The sequence below is a fragment of the Amphiprion ocellaris genome, chromosome 9 (genome assembly GCF_022539595.1).
Source record: "Amphiprion ocellaris isolate individual 3 ecotype Okinawa chromosome 9, ASM2253959v1, whole genome shotgun sequence".
Classification (NCBI taxonomy): Eukaryota; Metazoa; Chordata; class Actinopteri; family Pomacentridae; genus Amphiprion; species Amphiprion ocellaris.
This window is the reverse complement of record NC_072774.1, coordinates 12,210,903-12,233,420: the sequence shown is the minus strand read 5'-3', so window position 1 is coordinate 12,233,420 and position 22,518 is coordinate 12,210,903. Positions and strand designations below refer to the sequence as shown.

The window sequence follows — 22,518 nt, the reverse complement described above, 5'->3', positions numbered from 1 at the left end:
TTTTGCTTCGATATTTGCTGGTTTGTGCACATTTCTGCAAAAATGTACAACGTAGGCGGTGATTGCAACACAATCACACACATTAATGGAAACACAGCAGTCTGAAAAAAAGCCGAATCATCCTTTAGGATTTACATACTTTGCATTTCTATCAACGAAACTAAACTAATTGTCAGATTTTTTCATTGACAGCACACCAGAGGTTAATTCCGTGTTCTGAAGTTTTGAATTCTCACGCCTGACAGATTTCATCATGAAACTCTGAGTCTGGATCAGACTTTTCCTTCATTTCTCTATAGGTTCTTTTTCCCTGCTGCTGCAGTCCAGGTGAGTTTTATACTGTTTGATATTTTAATACTTTTAAACTATTTTATACACAGTTCAACCTGTAAATAATTTTGTTTTATAAACAGTTGCCATGATACAGTGAAGAGTAATGTGTGAGTGCAGCTGTCAGATGAATGCAGTGCAACAAAAATTAACATTACAGTTCAAGAATAAAGCAGCTGGAAACGGAAAAAGTGAAATAAAGTGCAAATGGCTGACATACTTATATTCCACCCCGAGTGTAATTCGATCTTTAAAGAATCCAAGAAATATTTACTGAACATCAACTTGTTTGTGTTTTTGTAGAAATGAAATCAAACTGAAGTTAAGGTTCTGCTTTGGTTAAACGAAGCAACAGCCGGTTACAAATAGAGTTTGACTTCCTGGAGGTCTGAAATAAAAATAAACTGCTGCTGTGTGTGTGTGTGTGTGTGTGTGTGTGTGTGTGTGTGTGTGTGTGTGTGTGTGTGTGTGTGTGTGTGTGTGTGTGTGTGTGTGTGTGTGTGTGTGTGTGTGTGTGTGTGTGTGTGGACAGTTGTCGTCGTGCAGCAGGTGGTTGTTGGTGATTTATTTAGAAGCTGCTGAAGCTCCTGGTCAGCTGTGAAGGCAGCACAAGGCTCAGACCAGACCCAAAGGTGGGACCACCAGAGTCCTGGACAGACCTGGACCGAGTCTTTGGAGCTGTAGACAGAGACCCTGAGCGTCCTGCTGGTTTTGGAGTCTTTGGATTATTTTCCTCTGACAGTTTGGCAACATGGACGGACTCTGATGCTGAACCAGCTGAAGGTAAGAGACAAATACATACTGTATGTTTACATGTGGTAAATCTACAGCCTCTGTTTTTGAAGCAGTAATATAAAACAGAATATAAAATAACCCGAAGCAAATAGAATAAATATGTAAAGACATATTTAATATATACATATGTGACATTTATGTGGCATTACACACAAACATAAACAGTATACAACAAGTGAGTGCATGCATGTACAATATCATCTAAATGTCAAATAATTCAAAACAGTATCACCTTATAGTGATTGCTTTAATGTTTAATTTAATAACTGTAAAATGTCTATGCACCTTAGGTAGTTTGATACAACTGTGTTCCTACTGTCAAAGTCACTTTAAAACACTTTGAGTCACTTTAAATCACTTTAAATCACTTTAAATCACTGTGCCTTGAAATGTGTAAATATTATATATTGAATTTTAATTACATTTAGTATTTCTATAGATTTTAAAATTAGAAGTGTTTTTTCATAGTATTGTACAGCAAGTTTTTCAGAGTAGATAGATAGATAGATAGATAGATAGATAGATAGATAGATAGATAGATAGATAGATAGATAGATAGATAGATAGATAGATAGATAGATAGATAGATAGATAGATAGATAGATAGATAGATATACTTGATTAATCCTGAGGAAAGGTCAAGTTATATACTACCCTTTAATGTTAATGTTGCTAACCTGCCTGTCCTGTCTTTTTGTTATGTTGTTGTATGTAAGCTGTTGAACACTTGAATTTCCCTCGGCATTAATAAAGTATCTATCTATCTATCTATCTATCTATCTATCTATCTATCTATCTATCTACCTATCTATTTCTATCTATCTATCTATCTATTTGCTCATCTGAACAATCATAACAAACACTTAAGACAGACATTATTGAAAACGAGGCCCCGAAGTAGAAACTCAGTGAAATATAACTGAGTCCACTTGTGATTTACAATCAGTCTAACATGAACATGGCTCTATAATGAGCTGTGAACAGCAGAACTTTCTCAGTTTTGGATCTTTGGGCTGTTTCTCCACGTGGAAAAGAATCACCAGAGGAACTGAAAAATCTGAGTTTGAAAGACACTTCATAACATCAACTTCTCGGAATTGAATAGCAAAAAAAAAAAAAAAAATTCATTTTTTGCTATTTAATTCAAAACTGCCGGATTAATCTTTGCTGTGAAAAGAAGTCTGGTGAATGTTGGGAGCATATTCTTTGATCAGATGCAGTGAATTTATTGGGCTCAGATGGATTCCAGCATGCTTAATATGAATCTCACCAGGACAACCACAGTGAATGCATCGTCCTGACAGTGAAGCTCGGAGGTGGAAGTGTAATGATATGGGGCTTCATGAGTGCGAAAGGTGTTGGGGAGATGACATTTTTAGATGCATCATGAATATCTGTGGATATATAAAAACTGTGACAAGATGACAGTCTGCAGGAGCTTGAAGAAGAGGAATATTCCAGCATGAGAACCATCCAAAACACAAAATCACACAAGAGTTTCTAAAGAAGAGCAAAGTGAAAACTATGACATGGACAATAGTATGTGGCCTGACTCGAAGCTAAAAGAAGACCTTTGGAGTATTTTAAAGAGAAAGCCAGAGCAACACAACCCGTCCAACAGAGAGCAGCTAAAACAATAGTCTCTAAAGAATGAGAAAACATTCTTCAGAGTAATGAAAGGTGGATTGACTTTTGTTGCACTGAGTTCGTACTGTAGGGGCTGTAATTTTATTCCAGTAAATATAAACTGTTAGTTTTTAGTTTTACATCAGTGCAAATACTCTACAGTTCAACCCAGAAGTAATCTGATTACTGTGAGGCGACTCAGTCTAGAATCATTTCACATTTAAGTGATACTGCTCAGGACTGTACTCAGTTCTCTTGTATTCTGTATATTAATATTACAGAAACTCTGTTGCATGCCATGAACTTCTGATCTCTGCTCCTGATTTCACATCTTTACACTTATGTTACAACTTTACTTTGTCTCGTGGAAACAAACAGGATTTCAGAATCTCTGAACCTTAACTTTGCTCACTTTGTTTCAGAGTTGTCTGGAAACATAGGCATTTGTAGAGTGGATTATTTCTCCTTTATTTCTCCTCAAAAAATACATTCTATTGAATTCAAGGAACTCTCACAATACAGATCAACAAATGGTCAAATGTCAATAAACACTTTAGCAAAAGCATAATAAGAAAAACTTTTAGTTTGCAACTAATGCAAACTTTTCTGTAAAATTAACACAAATTTACAAGAGATTTCATACACTATATATATCTTTTTCTTTTTTTCAATGTGTAAACGTGATACACTGAAATAAAAAATGTGTTTTTTTAAGATACTTGTATCAGTTCCAACTAATATGCAATTTGTGCAGTTGTGTCTTAAATTTAAAATTACAGATGTTTTTCTCAATAGCTAAAAAAACAACTTTTAAAATAGCACATAATTTTATTGTGAAGTGATGTCAAAAAATCTAAAAAATAACCACTAGCTGTGAATTGAATTATTTTTGAAAAGATATGAAATTAATGTAAAATTATGTGAAATGTTGTGGGAATTTAATTAAAAGTTTATATTATTATTTTTTACAGCGATACTACACATTCAGTTGTAATAGAATAGAGGATTTTCTTCAACAGTAACACCATTCATTTTTGTAATCTTGAAATTTAAATGTAAAATGTTTCTTTGGATGTGTTTTTACCAACAAAGCGAATACAATCAACTTTAAAGTACTGACCTTTTATTAAAAGAATTTTTTCAAAATCATGTCATTTTTGTGTAAATCGAATGCACAGAAATGATTGAAATAGTTATTAACTGTAAGTTTAATGATGCTTGGCTATTTTTTAAAAATATGAACTCTATTTCAAACAATGTTATATGTTTACATGATATTACCTGATGTTTTATATAATCTTATATGTATCTTTTTTTCAGTGTACACATGATTCAGTCCTTCACAATAAAAGAGGATATTTCAGAATATAGTTATAAATATATTTGAATCACATGATCTGAATTGTTTAACCTAAATAACTGCATCAAAATTAAATTAGAAAAAATAAAACTCAGTAAATAATAATTTTGAACTTGAAAGTGTAATTTGAAATTGGATTTATTAGATTGAAACCATAAACTTGAAACTTAATCTAATGTTTTGCAACTGATTTCAGTTATTCTAAAATGTGCTTGATCCTCACTGACAATTAATTTTGTCCTTTCAGTTTTTGCTATTAAAATTTAGTTCTTATTGTTGATATTTAAGTAAAGGAGACACACATCCAGGTCATTCAGGAAGAGCAATCGAGGGCAGACCCATGGATCAGTTTATGGCCAATAAACACCTTTGACTAGGTGCAAAATAATAACTCAAAATGTTATGTTACATTAGAAAACAACACACATGTAAATTAAATAACCAAATCAGGATTTTCTCTTTCGATCAAGCTAGGCTTCCTGTCTTAAGCTAGGCTAACCAAGTTGCATGCTGCTTGCAGGAAAAGTGAAACAATCACATGAAGTCAATTCTTATGCATTTCTTAAATGTCACCAGAAAATCCATTGTCCATTATTAATTCCATTATTAAAAATACCACAAATACTTCTTCCTAAATACAAATAAGAGTAATACCAGAGAAAACACCACCCTGACTGTGAGTTCTTGTATGTAAACTCCACATATGCGGGTATTTATAAGTCTGACTGTAACTCTGGGGGGCAACTGGAGTTTAAATTTAGCCAAAACACACACAGCCACGTTTCCATCACGTCAGAGGACATTACAGCGGCTTACATTTATTTCCTGGAGACATACCTTCACCCAGTCTTACCTGAAACTAACCTTAGCCAAAACTTACACTAAACCACCACACTAAAGTTTGATGATTTACCAAATGAGGACGATTTTGTCACCGTAATGCATCGAGTCCCCACAATGTGACTATTTAGACATGGGTCAACCAAACACACACACACACACACACACACACACACACACACACACACACACACACACACACACACACACACACACACACACACACACACACACACACACACACACAGTAAACCCTCCCATCTGTTAGATAGGAACAAAGGTCAGATGACAGTCCTGGTGGAAAAATGTCATTCATACTGAAGGACTAGTTCACAGTTTTTGTAGAGATCCTTTAATTGTCTCTGAGAGATGGATGTTCGGATGGAAATCATTTTAGCTTAGGATAAAGACTGGAAACAAGGAAATACAGCTAGCTCACCTTTGCAATAATGACTTGAAAAAACGAAAGACTACTCGTCTAGCTCAGCATAATGACTAGACCCAGGAGATAATATCTGAACTAGCTTAACATAACTGGAGAAAGGGGAAACTCCAAGCTTGGCCCAAAGACTAGAAACAGGGGGTTTAGTTAGCCTAGCTTATTATAATGACTAGAAACAGGGGATTTAGTTAGCCTAGCTTATTATAATGACTAGAAACAAGGGATTTAGTTAGCCTAGCTTATTATAATGACTAGAAACAGGGGAAACAATTCGGACTAGCTTAACTTATAGACTGGAGACAGTTAGCTTAACTTTCCATAATGGCTGGAGACTTAGGAAAACATCCAGGCTACTTAGCATAAAGACTGGAGACAGGGAAAAGTGTTTTCTAAACTTTGCATAACAAGAAACAGCAGCTGGCCCAGTACAGTAATAAAACTAGAACAGGGGTAAAGAGCTAGCCTAGCTTAGCGTAAAGACTGGAACTAGAGGAAAACTCCTGGACTAGCTTAACAGAAAAACTGGCAAAAGGGGAAACAGTTCTTGAATTTCCCTCAGGATGAATAAAATATCTATCTATCTATCTATCTATCTATCTATCTATCTATCTATCTATCTATCTATCTATCTATCTATCTATCTATCTATCTATCTATCTATCTATCTATCTGAGTTTTCATTAGTTGTCACTGACAGCAACTGAAAATTACAATAAAAGCCATAATAATCATAATAAATATTTTAAAAATAATAAATACAGATAATTACAGAACATTTTGGAAATTAAAAGGTGAACTGCTGATTTTTAAATATCAACAATAAATTCTTAGGGGTTTCTACTGAAAATAAGCCATTCTAAACATCACACAAATGATGTAAATATAAAAATTGTGTATAATATGCTTTACTTATTGAAAGCTAATTAAACATTTTTATTTGTCCTTTATTGGTGGATTTTAGCACAAAGTAAATCACTTGCTACAACCTGGAGCCTCTGAGGCCCCTCAGAATCTGGGGTCATACATGATAATTCAGCATTGTGTTTGAAAGTTTCAGTTTTGGTGGCGTCCTCGCTGTCAGTCATGTGGTTCATGTGTCAGTCTTTTTGATGGTGGAACCAATGACTGAAGAGCACCACAGTAAACTCCACCCCCTGCCTACTGCTGTTTGTTCTACAGAAAAAAAAACTAACACATGCAAACAGACGAGAGTCCATGTTACAACACCGAGTGACCAAAACACTCCGTCTGGTCCTTATTATTCAGTCAGTGCTGAATGGAGTCGACCACAGAAACATGTTCATAATGTTTCGTCATTTCATTCATGGGTTCATCACTGAGGACCAACACTGACTCTGCAGGTAGGCCTCAGATTGAAGCTGACAATCATTACATATCTAAATGAGTAATAGCTGAAATTATTCAGGTCCTAAAGGTAACGAGAGACGCTTGTTACTTGTTCTTAAATTCTACAATGACTCTTCAAACTGCTAATTTAGAGCCAGAAAAATGCTCGGTGTAAACAGATAAAAGCAATAAATCCTCACATTCAAGTAAAGTTTATTCAAACAGCAGCCTTCAGACAGTTCTGTAGCAATTCAAAGTGCTTTAGAAGAGAATGACGAGGGCACAGGATGGTTAATTTTGATTATATCAAAAAATAGAACAAGCTGACTTGTTAAGTGTAAATAAAATAAATAAACAATACATTAGAAAGACTAGTATTTAATAAAATCTACTTATTAATTGAGCAATATAACAAGAAATTCTCCTGTAGCTCAACTTTTCTCATTTCATTTTACCTGCGCTGAATCAACACATATATAGACATGATTAACTCTCCTGTCCTCTTCTGTGTCTTTTGTTTGGGGTCTTTAAATGTGCATGTGACACTTTTTATGTAAGTTAGAAATTAATTATTTGCATTTGATTTGTTCAACCTATTTATAAACCCCTGGGGTGTTGAAGCTTATTTGTGTTTCAGCAAGATTTCTGCTCGAGTTCAAATGTTTTACAAATTCAAAACATCACACAAAAGCTACACCTATGGTTAAAATACTAAAAGAATATACTAAAAGACAAAAATCTAATATTATATCATCAAGAATTGTAAATATTATCATACAAACACAAGCAAAACACAGAGGGTTTAGGAATGATTGGAATTGGGAGGAAAATGAATCAAACTGTGAACTAGTCACTCAAGTGATGATTTCTTTGTGTTGCAGGTTGTCTGATGGCTCCTGAAGAAGAAGAAGGTCTCAGCTAACATCAGACAGGTTTGTTCTGTTGGCGGCACTCTGACAAACATCATGCATGCAGTTTTTAGATGGAAGCAGGTGTTTAAAGTGAAGGTTTTGTGGCTGGAGGTCAAGTTAAAATCTCTGTGTTTGACTCACTGCTGCTGTTTAATCACTGTCAGTCCTAGGCTCATTATAAATGACGGTTCGAAGAACAAAGAGTGATGGGTTTTAAAGAGAACGATGATCACAGTCAGAGACATCACTAATGGACTGTAATACATCATAATCAATCAATCAATCTGTTAGTGATTCATACTGAGACTCAGAGAGGTAACTGGAAGCTCTCACATGGAGCATCATCATGATCAGAAATCCTCCACAGGCAGACAAGAGCAAGAAACGAGCTGATTTACACCTGAAGGACAGGTAACACTGAGGTAACGCTGAAGTAACAGACAGGTAACACTGAGGTAACAGGCAGGTAACACCAAGTAACACTGAGGTAACTGTAATGTAATGAGTATAATAGTGACTAGTTAATGCTGCACAGTGCATAGTGATATGAGACCAAAGCATTGCTGGTTCTGAGGTCAACATGTTCAACGAGACAGGAAGTTGGAAAAGTGCGCCAGAGAATCACATGTCCATATTCACGGACTGATATATACATTAGATTAAACCTCCTGAAGTGACACTACTCTCGACTGAGCATGAAACAATACAGTAACAGACCAGTAACACTGAGTAACACTAAGGTAACAGACAGGCAACACACAGGTAACACACAGGTAACATAGGGTTAACACACAGGTCACACACAAGTAACAGAAAATTAACATACTGGTAACAGACAGGTAACAAACTGGTAAGGCACAGGTAACGTACCAGTCAATGCAAACGTAAAGTACAGGTAACACAAAGGTAATGTAAAGTTAAGACAAAGGTAACACTCAGGTGTGACATACCTGCGTGGTCTTTCAGAGCAGCGCTGATCGGTCCAGCTGTCAGCCTGCTGATGGAGCTTCGGGCCACCACACGCCATCCTGTGTTTCCATGGCAACACTGCATACACCTGACTCTGTTGCTGGTCCAGCTGACTTTACCCCAAGGTACACACACACATACACACACACACACACACAAAACACAACTCACATGTTAACTACTTTCACCACTGAACTACACAAACACACTGGGAGTTTACTTGAACAGCAGCTGAGACAACATTCATGTGGATTTTAACCTTACAAGTATGCATGATGCAGCAAATGTCTGTCTGTCGTCGGCCTGAAAGAGTGTGTGTGTGATTGTGGATCAATGAAATGTTTCAATCTGAAGAAGTTACTTTCTTATGATTCATCCTGGAGTTGAACTGCACATCACTACAGTAGTGGATCCAAACACATAGATCATACTTTTCCCATGATGCAACACCACTAAATACCATCAGTACTACTTCTGCAAACTTGGTGGGTATCAGTAACCCCCCTTTTATACTCTATAGTATATCAGAAACAGATTGGATATGTCCCGAAACATATTGTGTCCAATGCAGTATGGCAAAAATAGCAGGATGTTCTGCTGTATCCAGTTTGCAACCCTGCATGCTGTTGTTCTCATTCTGATCCTCAATCCTGTGTACAAATTAATCTCATCACAATGTCTCGTGAGTGTCACGGTGTCACAAACAGGTTTGAACTACAGAGAAATAAACACATACATGACAGCTTTTTTCACGACAGACTGCAACAAATTAATAAGGCAGACACAGCTTTAAGACAAAGTACTATGTCCTCGCTGTATGCATACTACATGAAACAGTACAAAGCTGTAATACGAACTTGGAGTAAAATATATTATGTAAGTATGTAATTTGAAACACAGCCACTACACAACAGATATCCACTTGTGGATTTTCAGATGTTCAAACCAAACTGTTCCTGTGTCTCCAGTCGGAGCCTCTTGTCGTATCCTGAGGTGTAACTCTGACTTTGTGGCTGCAACGCTGGACCTGGGCAGCGGCAGCAGCAGTGGCGGTGCAGCACCAGCAGGGGGAGCAGCTCTCAGCAGGGAGGCGGTAAACGCTGGTTACTGCAGCGCCCTGCGTTCCTACGACATGTGCACCAAGAGGATGGCCCGGGCATGTCGCGGTGACCTCGCATACCACTCTGCGGTTCAGGGCATCGAGGACCTGCTGATCCAGCACCGCTGCCCCCGGGCGGGACCCACAGCCCAGCCACGGCCCCCGCCTCAGGGGACGCTGTCAGGGGACACCTGCCTCTACGACAGGAGCTTCTTCGGCAGAGAAGGACGGACGCCGGAGTACCTGCACTGTGGCGTGTTTGGAGACCCACACATTCGAACTTTCAACAACGAATTCCAGACGTGCGCTGTGCAGGGGGCGTGGCCTCTCATCGACAACGAATACCTGTACGTACAAGCCACTAGCTCACCTGTGAGGGGAGGGACGCACGCCACAGTCCTCACCAAGGTGAGTCAGAGTTCACAGGATTATTTGAATGCATCAGTCAAGGCCATCAGCTGTGTTTTTGTTTTATTTTTATGTATTTTTATTGCATTAGAAAAAGTGGAAACAAAAAAATGTTATGCTCCAGTGAGGAAAATAAAAGAATATTTGATAGTTATGATCAGGTCTGATGTTGGTTAAACTATCTAATTCAGAGAAAGTGAAAAAAAGACTTTTATTTTTAAGGTCCTGAGGGTGTTATTTTTGATATCTGACTCAAAAAAGGGAAGAGTCCATATTAACTGTTGACTCAAACTGTGGCAAGGAAATAACATGTGCTAGCTACATATTAAATTCAATTCAGTTCCATTCAGTTTTACATCACGCAGATTCACAACATATTTCATCTTTTAGCTTAGCATAGCAAGGTACAGGCCTCATGAATTATAAACAGAACAGAAAACTCAACAATATGGATCAAACCAACAGCCTGCCTTTGGTTTCCCTAAGAGCAACAGTGAGAAAGAACAACAACAACAAAAAGAATAGGAAGGGAACAAAAACAACCCTCAGACAGAACCAGGCTCAGGGAAGGCAGCCATCTGCCTCGACCAGTTGGGTGAGGGGGGGTGAGGCTAGCAGGATAGCAGCTGCAGATCAGAGATGTGTAGCTCCAGATCCATTAAAGGAAAAATAATACTTTTTTGGAGTTTTTCCTCATGTGACATCATGTAAACAAACTGTCATTTAAAGGGAGTCCAATCCTGACAATTGATGAATATTTGGCAGTTATGATCAGGACTGATGTTGGTTAAAAGAATCTGACACTGCACAAAAAAAATGCATTAGAATCGTTGCTAAGTGTTGACCCAGACTGCGATGAGAAAAAAGCGCCAGTTACCCATTTAATAGAAAATAAAATTTTCAGTCTTTTTCCTTAAAAAAAACAACAGTGACATCTTGTAATCAAACTGAGATTTAAAGGGTTAAATTCCTGAAAGTGAATAAATATTTGATACTTATAATCAGGACTCATTACAGCTAAATATCTAACTCACTAAAACTGGAAGATAATCTTAATATGTATGAGGTTCATGGCTGTTTTTTGTCACGTTGATGTTTGTCCTTAAGGTTCTCTGTGTCACTTTTGGCAGGGCTTGTGAAAACCTTTTCTGAATAAATTGTGACATAGCAAAAACTTAACTCATATGAGGTACCAGCTGCTTTTCTCCTCATCTCTACCTCAGGACATTATGAAGCATGGCTGATGTGAAAGAATAACTCTAATTTTGCCGATTAAAAAGAATTCCTGATGACTTCTCCTTTTTTCTCTCATAAATGGAAAAAGTTTGGTTTGTTTCTTCTTGTTCTTTAATGTTTTTTTAGTAGTTGGCAAACAGCCGATTTTGTTTCCAGCTTCATCTTCTCTGTTTGTTGCAGCGATGTGGCCTATAGCACCACCTTCTGACAAAACTATTCTGCATAGTTTATTTGCTCCAAAGCAGCAAATGGAAAAAAGCAGTTTATACAGAAAAACAGCTGTAGGCTGTAAATGAAAGATTAACGTAGCCACCATAACCATGCTCTTTGGTTTGTGAACTACTGTCTTTGAAGCCTAGAATTTGTCCATCTAGGTTTTTTGAAACCAGATGTGATGATTGATGGTTGGATCTGAGACCTCAAGGGCACAACACTCTGCCCTTAACTTTCCCTTATTTATATTATGTTTTCCTCTATATGAGACCGTAATTTATGAAGTAAATGAGACCATAAAATCATTATTAAAAGTTTACTGAGATGCCAGATCAAGTGAGGAGTAAACTCATTTTCTCATAAACGTTTATATGATCAGACTTGTTTTTGCAACCAAAGGAGTCGCCCCCTGCTGCCTGTTAGGAAGAATGCAGGTTTAAGGCTAGAGATACAAACAAGCCATAGCATTTCTTTGACCTCTATATCAGAATGATAATAAGGTGCAAAACGGCCCAAGTCTGTGAGACTAAGTCATACATTAAGCTCCTGATCTTTTCTAAAACACATAGATTGTGTCACAGACACATCAGAAGCCAGCATCACAGAAAAACTGGTATTTATTTTATTTGTATTTTACGTGTGTCAGTGTTATATAACGTGTGTTTCTTGTTTTCTTGGGTCCCCTGTCAGATCACCATCATCTTTAAGAACTGGCGTCAGTGTATTGATCAGCAGCTGTACCAGGCAGAGCTGGATAACGTCCCTGCAGCATTTGCCGACGGCTCGGTGTGGAGCGGTGAGCGGCGGGGTCATCGCAGCCTGACAGTCAGAACTCAGAGCCCCGGTCGACACGCCGAGATCCGAGCGGCTCACATCGGTACCCTGCTGGTGGTGCGTCAGAGCGGCCGTTCACTCGGCCTGTCGGTTCGTTCGCCACGTGGCGTTGTGGAGGCCTTCGGCCCCGAACAGGACCTGCAGCTGTGCATGTGGGGCTGCCCAACCTCACAGAGACTCAACACACTCCGGCCACCACCGCCGGACTCCTTGGCATCCGCCCCCATTGGTGCAGAGGCCCACTGCGCTGCACTACTTCCTGACCGAGACGTCTACTACCAGGCCTGCGTGTTTGACCTGATCACCAGCGGAGACCTGAACTCCAGCACAGCCGCCATCAGTGCGTTACAAGATGCCCGCAACATGATCTCTGACAGGCAGGATGTTCACCTGCTGCCGGTCGCCTCCGCAGGACAAGCGCGACCAAACGTCACACTGCTGCTGCTGCTGCTCGGCATGCTGGGAACTCTGAGCTGCAGAGACTGACCTTGAGGTACGTCTCCACGGGAACGTATAAAGATCATAGTCTATGATATGGATGCCAGGGATTGGCCCGCCCCCCAGCATTGGATGCTCAGTGGGAAAGCGACAATGTGATTGACAGGTGCTCTCCAACAGGAAACCAATTTAGGCCCTGCCCCTTTTCACCGGCTGCACCTGAACTGTCCACAGGTTTACCAGTATTCAAAACATGAAACTCTGCATGCAGTAGAAATTTGACTACTTTACATTTAACTTTTCATGTATTTGTTGGTCACAGCTGAGTCAGTCATGGCTTCTCAGTTGCAACCAGCAGTGCCAAATTTTTCTTTTTTTTTACAGCACTAGAGTCGAGCAAAAGGTTTGCTTTTGTCAAATATTTAAAGTGATTTGGATGAAATTTGGTAACATTTCCAATGAAATAACACAAACCAGCTAAGTATTTCAAGAACTGAACAGAACACTTTCTGACTCTGATAAAGTGTGTCATTTTGTCAGTTTTATTCAAAGAAAACATGCCTTTTAAAACCACCAGCAGGTTTTAGGGTTCAGAGGATTAAACATGATGAAGGTGACTCTTTTGGTAAACTGAAGCAGATCAAACATGGCGTCCTGGTTTGGATGAAATGAAGCTCTTCTGAGATTTTAATCGACTCCTCATGAATCACTGATGCTCAAGCTCAACCTGGAAACAACCAGAACCAGAGCACCTTTGAACTGTTAAAAAAAAAAAAAAAAAAAAACAAGAGCAAAAAGCTGCTGATGCTTCTAATGATGAAAAGCTGTACAAAGATTTGCTTAATAAAGAAATATGTACTATAAATTGTTGAAACATTAAACAGTTGTGATTTTATTTTTCAGGTTTAAAAGTTGACATTCAGAAATATGGAAACAGAAGTGGAAAAATAAACTTAAACAAAATTAGCTGGACTTTAAATCAGATTTTTAAAATTTAAGCCCATAAAATAAAATAACCCCCATTTTAATAAAGATATATTGAATATATAGTTTTGTCCAAGACTTTAAAAATCTGATAAATACATTTTGCCAATTTTACAGATCTAGAGTCCAGCTCTTGACATTCATTTCATAGAGAATGTTAATTGGTTCTTTTGGTATCTGAATTTGGCTTCAGAAACCTTAAACTAAACATGTTTCAGATGCGTGTCGCTTTGGATAACAGCGTGTGCTAAATGGAACTGTAGAATTGTTTAATGTTCTGTTTTTATATGAAACCCCACCCACTGAGGTGTTGCAGGCACCTATTCCTGTACACTGCGAATTGTTGCACAAAAATCACCTACAGCGAAGTAATGAGGTGTAATTAATCAGAATGACAGCATGACGCTGGTTTGTTGGAAGTGAGAGGTGACATCAGAGCTCTGGCAGGTGAGTGGGCGGGGCCACACGTGAGCCTGTCTGTGAGAAAATGATGCAATGATGAAGCAACAGCACAGATGCAATGTTGCAAGACAGAAAAATAAAAAGCATCTTGCTGAAGTTAAATCTGATTTTCACAAAAATCAGAACAAATACTTTAATTTTTCCTATAAACAGACTGTAAATGTTCCAGGTTCACCTTTGATGTTTTTTTGCTGTTTGTGTTGGTTAACAGTGAAACAGCTGAGTGATTGACATTACAGATAAAGGTCATTTTGCACCTTTTTACCATTATTTATGTGCATTGTGGTCATTTGACATCTTCTTCTTTTAGTTCGTTTTGCTTGTTAACTCCATTCTGCAGCTTTCCAAGGTCATTTTTGCATCATTTTGTGATACCTTTGCTTTTTTTTTGTGGTCATTTTGTACCTTTCTGTAGTCATTTTGTACTCATTTAGCATTATTTTGTGGACATTCTGTGGTAATTTTTTCATGATTTTGTGATCTTTTGCTTGTTTTGGTGGTCATTTTGCAACCTTTTGTGGTCATTCTGCATCTTTCTGTACTTATTTTGCATCTTTCTGTGGTCATTTTGAGATTCTTTCATAATTTAATGTGGTTTTGCAACTTTTTTTGATCATTTTTTCCTGTTTTGTGGTAATTTTGCATCAACCTTGTGTTTCTATTTGTTCCTTTTTTTAAATCTTTTGGTACATTTTATGGTCATTTTGTTTGCTAGTTCTTCTCTCATGGTGGTCATTTTTCACAGTGCTTTGGTCATTTTGCATCATTTTGTGGTCATTTTACATTGTTTTGCTTGTCTTTGTAGTGAGTTTTCACCATTTTGTGATCATTTATCATTTTTTGTGATCTCTCATGTCGCCGTATTGTCACGTCTCTTGTATCTTTTTACTGGAATGCACCTTTTTGTGGTAATTTGTCCTCTATTGTCATTTGCACATTTTCTTTGGTCACCTTTGCCTCCTTGTGGTAATTTTATGTTGCTTTTTGCTTGTTTTGCATTTCATTTTGAACAATTGTTGTGCCTTTGAAGTAATTTTGTATTTTATATTTTCCAGTGGAGCAGTGAGATGGTCCTTTAGACTTACCCGCATGAATGTGAGGCAGGAAAAGCTTCAGACAGCGAGCTGTGTTGCTACATGTTTCAACATCCACCCACCTCATGAGTAAGTTATGGAGCTCATATTTCTAGAGAAATGCAAAGAACCACTGAACATTATGAAATAGCGATCCTGCAATGGGAAACTTTTCTTCTTCTGTAGCCACAAAAATAAAAAGCTGCTGTTAACAGCTTCTGCTGTGGAGATACAGTTGATTTGAATCACTGTGAGAAACATGATCCACAACAGGACTGACTGTAAGTGTGACTTCACTGATACGGTTTCCTCTGGATCTCATTAGTCAGTGAATCACAATGATGAAACATTTCCATACACAGAAATCTGAATAATGATGAATGATGAAACAATGAGTCGCTGTGATTGCTGCTGATAATGAACAGGCCAGAGCATTGTGTGGTTAAATCTTGTGATCAGATCTTCTGATCGGTTCTCTGAGGAAATCAGTGGAACACGTTGGTGCAATAGTGACGGTAAACTTCACCTCTACAAATACAAATTAATTTACACGTTAACCATAAAAAAGGTCCAAATTGTAAATAATGTCGACATCAAAAATCTGTATTTGCATTTTACTATATCCTCCAATATATTATTTTACAGATAATTCCCATTATTTTAACTGTTATGGTATTCTGTTTTTTGACATATTTTTCTGGCAGCCTTGTTGCCAGATTTTCTTTTTTTTTTTTTTTTTTAAACAGGATTTTTTTTGTACAGTATAGAACAAAAGTGAGCACACTCATGAGTTATGTCACTCAGTTGTGAAATTATTCCATACTGCATTGTCTCTCAATAATTGCATTATTTCTAGGTTTTGCAGTAGAGTATTTGTTGTTATGAACAAGTCTTTTACAAAGACTGAAGTGAATCTACTTGTGATCACTGAAACTAAACTTACTAAACCTGTGATTTCCAGTCAGTCTAACTGCATGAACATGGTTCTAGAATGAGCTGTGACCAGAACTTTCTCAGGTTTGGACCTATTGGCTATGCAGCCATCATCCTCCTAAAATGACTCCACAGACAGAGTTTTAATGAAGCTCAGACAGTGTAAAGGACACTTCATAGCATCAACCTTTATGGATGGAGAACAAGAAAAAAACATTGTTTGTTCACCACAAAATAGCAACATGAAACTTTGCTAAAAAACATAAAAAGTAACTTGATGAATGTCAGGAGCACATTCTTTGATCATGTCAGATCCATTTATTGAGATCAGATGGAGTCCAGCATGTTTGGTGTGAACCAGACCAGGACTACCACAGTGAACGAACAGTCCTGATAGTCCTGATAATGAAGCATGGAGGTGGGTGTGGTGATATGAAGCAGCACAACTGCCAACAGAGTTGGGAGATTTAAGAATGCACCATGAATGTCTGTGAATAAACCAAAATACTGACTGACAAGGTGACTCCCAGTCTGCAGAAGCTTGAAGAAGAGGAATATCACAGCAGGAGAACATGGTCTCAGTGATGCAACAAATGAAATTGGAATAATGACAAAGATGTAAATTTCTGTCTGTGGTCGGGCAGGAAGTGCCTAAATCTGGAGAGACACACCTTCAGTCTGACTCTGAGTCAGTGCTGAGAGACTCTGAGAACTCCTGGAAACCGAGCCCACAGAAAAAACTGATGTCAAACCTTCTGAGAACCCAACAGCCGGCTGGTTTCCTCAGAAGACACTTTGATTCAGGATGGACAGAGGATAAATATCAGCATCAGCAGCATGAAGGCTTCACATCACATCATTCACAGGACAAGACCAGTGGACCAGACTGAAGTCTCCCAGCTGCTGCACACCTCCATCTCAAGGCAACAAGTCAGTTTTTATTTCCTTACTTGCTTAATTTGGACAGTTTTAGCAGAGTCAATACAGCTAAGGATTTCAATATTATTATTTTATTATTTTTCTGTATTTTGTCATATCTATGAATTTGAGTTTAAAAATGCATGTTTATCTGCAGCAGCACTCAAACCTGTAGGGTAGAGTTCAGCTTTTAAAAAACTTTTTTTTATTGTTTAGTTGTTTCACAGTCAACGTGCAAATTAATACTTTTTTCAGGATTTTTACTGGGGACTAGCTGTAATTTATTCAAACAGGGAAAATCTGTAAAATTAAAGGTAAATGTAAAAAAAAAATTAAAAATGCAGTCAGAGACTGTTGAAAGTCATTATTTTCTTACAGCACAGGGAACAGTGATGTGTGTGGTGAATAATGAAAGGACAAAGACAACAAGACAAAAATCACTGCAATGACAAACATCCTAATATTATATTTCAGGGTGATTAAAATATTACTTTAAAAAAATACATGAAAAAATAAAATAACCTACAGAAACCTTCACCTTTTTGCAAACTGACATTAAATTATTCAATAGCTCAATGAAGTTTGGTGTTGATATTCTAGCTGCGTCAAATTATGATTAGAAAATACATGAATGAATAAAATAATATTTACCTACATGCAAAGTGATATTAAATATTTGAATGGAGTTGGGTGTGGATTTATAAACGCTGCTTTGATTTGTGATTAAAAAGTCCATTAAAAAATAAATCTGTTTTCACTTTCATGCAAACTGATATTTAATTAATCAATATTTGAACAGAGTTTGGTACTAATTGATGGTAGCTGCTTTGATTTATAATTAGAAAATGTATGAAAATAACATTGATGGTCATGTACATGAAAACTGAAGGTAAACTAGCCAATATTTAAGTGGACTTTGCTGTTACTTGTGTAAATCTACTGTGAGTAATTGTCCAAGTCTCACACCGCAGTATCCCGTGTCCATTTGTGCTATTTAAAATAAAGCCTTCTCACCTTCTTGTTCCAGTGCATTGTGGGTACCTGCGTTTCCTGTTTCTGGTGCTGTGGGCGGAGCTTGCAGCAGGTAAAGCGTTACCTACCGACAGACCAGACACTGAAATGCAAAGCATCATTGAGGACCTGCTGGCGGCGCTGCAAAACTATAGTCGTGTCCTCAGAGAGACGGTGAGACTGCCGACACCAAACTCCCTTTAACAGACGTGCATTTTAACAGACGCACATTTCTATCACTGTCTGTAGGATGTTTTAATGCTTGTTTCTGGTGCAGGACTCCCTGAGAGATCTGCCAGTACAGCCCTGCACAGAGGCTCCTGCTCACCTGACCCAGGTATCAGATGGCTTTTTTTGACAAAGATTTGAAAAAAAAAAAACAAAAAACTTTCACGTAAAGATGACAACTGATTTCTACAAAGTATTGTCAGCTAATTAGAAGGGTAAATAAGTGATTGCATGGTGTTGACCCACCTCAAGTCAGTATTTAGTCAATGCACGTTTGGCTGTAGTGACAGCATTGAGGTCTCAATGAGCCTTGAACATCTGGATGTTGCAATATTAGCCCATTCTTCTTTGTAAAACTGCTCTCTCAGGTTACACAGGCATCATGAATGAACAGTGATTTTTAAGAACAGATACAACATCTCAGTTTGATTACACTCTGGGCTCTGACACGGCCACTCCAGAACATTCATGTTGTCTTTAAACCAGTTCTGTGTAGCTTTGGCTGTTTGCTTTGGGACATTGTCCTGCTGGAAAACACATCTTCTCCCAAGCTGCAGTTCTCTTCCAGCCTGCATCCGGTTATCCTGCAGGATTTCCCTGTACGTTACCAACTTCATTCCATCTTCTACCTTTACAAGCCTTCCTGGGCCTGCTGCTGAGAAGCATCCTCACAGCATGATGCTGCCACCACCATGCTTCACTGTAAGGATGCTGTGTTTGTGATGATATGAAGTATCTGGTGTACAAACATACCGTCTAGTCTGATGAGCAAAAAGCTCAATTTTGGTCTCATCAGACCTTCTTCCAGTTGAATTCAAGTCTCCAGTATGTCTTCTAATGAACTCTAGTCCAGATTCATTATGAGTTGTTTTTTTTTTCAACAGTGACTTTCTCTAATAGAGATAAAGAGACTTTATTGTCATTGTGCAGAAGAACAACGAAATTTGTAATGAACCTTGGACTGGTGAAGAACAGCCAACAGTTGTTTTAAATACAGTCTTTCCCATCTCAGCTGCTGATGCTTGTAACACTCTCAGAGGACTCATAGGTGTCTTGGTGGCCCTCCTCACTGTCCCTTTCTTGCTCCGTCACTCAGTTTTTGAGGAGGACCTGATGTTGGCAGATATACACATGTGCTATAATCCTTCCATTTCTTAATGATGGATTTAACTGGACTCCAAAAAATATTCAGTGACTTGAAAATGTTCTGTAAATTATTGGCAGAGATGCTTGGAGTGTTCTTTTGTCTTTTCATATGGTGTAGATGTGGCCAGGAGTACTGATTCACAAGCTACTGGACCTTCCAGATACAGATATTTTTATACTACAATCACTGAGACACATTCACTGCACTCAGGTGATCTCTATTTCACTAACTGTGCGACTTCTAGCTCCAGTTAGCTGCACCTGTGTTGAACTGGGCCAATCACTTTAAATGGGGTGAACACTTCTGCTATCAATTTTTTAAAATTTTATGTTTTTAATCAATTAACATTACTTTGTAGAAATCCGTTTCACTTTGACATGAGTGCTCAATTTTGAACGTCAGCATCTATTTCTGATGTGTGGTGTGTATCTATTTGTAGCCCTTCCAGTCTGTATGTTGTCATTTTGTGGTTCTTTGTAGTTGTTTTTTGGTCTGTTTATGCCACTGCAGTATTTTTTTAGAACCTTTTCTCATTAATTTGTGTCTCATTTTCCATCGGTTAGTCTCTCTTTAGAGCCATTCTCTTGCTCTTATCTGTAATTAGGCATTTATTTGGTTTGTATGCAAATCTCTTGTCTCTTTGTGATCCTTTCGTGTTTCGTTGCTGTCATTTAACATCCATTTTTGCTTATTTATTATTTTTCAAGTCTGTCTGTCTCTTTTCAATATGCTTGCAATCTATTTATTTGTAGATGTTTCACATTTTTGTTTTGCGTCTCTCTGTGGTCACATTGAGTCTATTTGTAGTCATTTTGTATTTCTTTGTAGTCGTTTTTCTCTGATCTTTGTATGTCTTCTGCAGTAATTTCAAACTTATTTGCTTTTCTTTTCTGTTGGTTCATCTCTCTTTGTAGTCATTCTGTGGCTCTTCATACTTGTTTTGCATTGTTTCATAGCCATCCAGCATCTTGTGATCCTATTATATCTCTGTCATTGTTTTACATGCATTTGAGTTTTTTTCCCCCATTTTCAAGGTTTAGAAGTTTATTTTTGATATGTTTGCATGTATTACAGATCATTTGGCATCTATAATACATATTTGTGGTCTTCCATTTAGGTTTTTTGTGTCTCTTTGTGGTCATTTTAAGTCTCTTTGTAGTCATGTACAGTCGTGGATAGTTTTTAAGAAAATGTAGCCAATAAAACATACAGAAACATGTGCAAGTACACCTGACTCCCAGTATTGATGTACTATGTACACTTTGTTGCCGTCGGGACTGCTTAAATCGAGTGATTTTTGAATGTGGTTTGGTGCAGAGCTTGACTGTGGCCAGCAGACTGTTGCACTATAAGAACTGTGCTGAGAAGCTCCGAGCCTTCTGTCCAGACAACAGCGCTCTGTGTCGAGTCGTGGTCCTGAACCAGGACCTGCTGCAACACCTGGTGAGTCTCTACCAGCTGATTGGACGAGGAAGGAAGGAAGAAAGGAGGAAAGAGGGACGGAAGGAAGGAAGGAAGGAGGGAAGGAAGGAGGGAAAGAAGGAAGAAAGAAAGGATAGAAGGAAGGAAGATAGATGTGAAGGAAGGAAGGAAGGAAGGAAGGAAGGAAGAAGAGAGGGAAGGAAGGAAAGAAGGAAGGAAAGAAGGAAGGAAGGAAGGAAGGAAGGAAGGAAGGAAAGAAAAGGACAAATGATTAAACACAGGGGAAAAAGGCAAACTGTCCCCTGAGCTCTTGAGACAACAAAACACCAATTAGATCAATTAGAGGGACTTGACTGATTGATTGATTGATTGATTGATTGATTGATTATTCCTTCAGAAAGGAACAGACGAGGACTCTGCAGATTGTTCCACCTCGTCCCCCCTGTCCTCCTCTTCGCTCCCTTTGTTGGACTTCACTTCCACCTGTCAATCACTGCAGTGTGTTGAGTGCTGGAACCAGCAGGTGGCAGCACTGCGCAGATAACTAATAATAATCTAATGTATTATACATATATATATATATATATATATATATATATATATATATATATATATATATATATATATATATATATATATATATATATATATATATATATATATATATATATATATATATATATATATATATATATATATATATATATATATATATATATATTTATATATATTTTGCAGGGCGCCCGGATAGCTCAGCTGGCTGAACAGGCGGCCCATGAACAGGGGCTATAGTCCCCGATGCAGCGATCATGGGTTCAAATCGAGCTCATGACAATTTACTGCATGCCATTCCCCCACTCTTCTGGGGGCAGTGGTGGCACCACGGTTAAGTCTCTGGACTACTGATCAGAAGGTCAGAGGTTCAAGCCCTGATGTGGCCACTGTTGGGCCCTTGAGCAAGGCCCTTAACCCTCCCTGCTCCAGGGGCGCTGTACCGCAGCTGACCTGTTGCTCTGATTCCCCCAATTGGGGAGATATGCAAAAATCTGAATTTCCCCTTGTGGGATTAATAAGGGATCATAATAATAATTTATATGTCAACATTTACCAGAGTTTGTCTTGCTGTGATTTTTATCTCTGGCTCCATATTTCTTGGTCTCCTATGTTTAATCCTAATGTATTTGTGGTGTTTATGTGTGGATTGATGTAATTCTCTGTGTGAACGCCAGGGGGCACTGCTGCTGTAGTTTTGTACTTTATCTGTACTAACACAAAATGTAAACAGACTCATGAACATGTACACTGACTGTACACTGGTATGGACTTTAGTTTTTTACAAAATGACTGTTAATATATTCATATTTTATGAATTTGAATCTGTTGAATTGTTTTGTGATCAGAAAATCTTTTAATAAAATTTTGAAGATAAAGCATTCAAAGAAGAACTTTTTGAGATTTCCACTGGATCTCTGGAAACACCTGAGGGCCTCCT

General features: G+C 38.0%; 2 protein-coding genes across 9 annotated transcripts; both read left to right on the top strand.

The window, feature by feature from the left end:
- The first annotated feature begins 900 nt into the window (after nt 1-900).
- On the top strand, nt 901-13,729 carry hjv (hemojuvelin BMP co-receptor). Of its 7 annotated transcripts, none has more exons than XM_035958620.2 (5): nt 901-1,113; nt 7,622-7,672; nt 8,623-8,745; nt 9,557-10,127; nt 12,267-13,729. In XM_035958620.2, the coding sequence occupies exons 3-5, from the start codon at nt 8,690-8,692 to the stop codon at nt 12,894-12,896; spliced, it is 1,257 nt and encodes a 418-aa protein (XP_035814513.2). In that variant the 5' UTR covers nt 901-1,113; nt 7,622-7,672; nt 8,623-8,689; the 3' UTR covers nt 12,897-13,729. The 7 variants fall into 7 exon arrangements, with proteins under 7 accessions (XP_035814513.2, XP_054869431.1, XP_035814511.2 ...); XM_055013456.1 differs by having other exon boundaries at nt 8,618-8,745; XM_035958618.2 differs by having other exon boundaries at nt 902-1,113; nt 9,589-10,127.
- A 1,664-nt stretch (nt 13,730-15,393) lies between these two features.
- LOC129349620 (uncharacterized) lies at nt 15,394-21,577 on the top strand. 2 transcript variants are annotated; one of them, XM_055013458.1, is made up of 5 exons: nt 15,394-17,230; nt 18,246-18,403; nt 18,507-18,566; nt 20,922-21,047; nt 21,424-21,577. In XM_055013458.1, coding segments are annotated over exons 1-5 (492 nt in total). In that variant the 5' UTR covers nt 15,394-17,229; the 3' UTR covers nt 21,571-21,577. The 2 variants fall into 2 exon arrangements, with proteins under 2 accessions (XP_054869433.1, XP_054869432.1); XM_055013457.1 differs by having other exon boundaries at nt 20,922-21,577.
- The last annotated feature ends 941 nt before the right edge of the window (nt 21,578-22,518 follow it).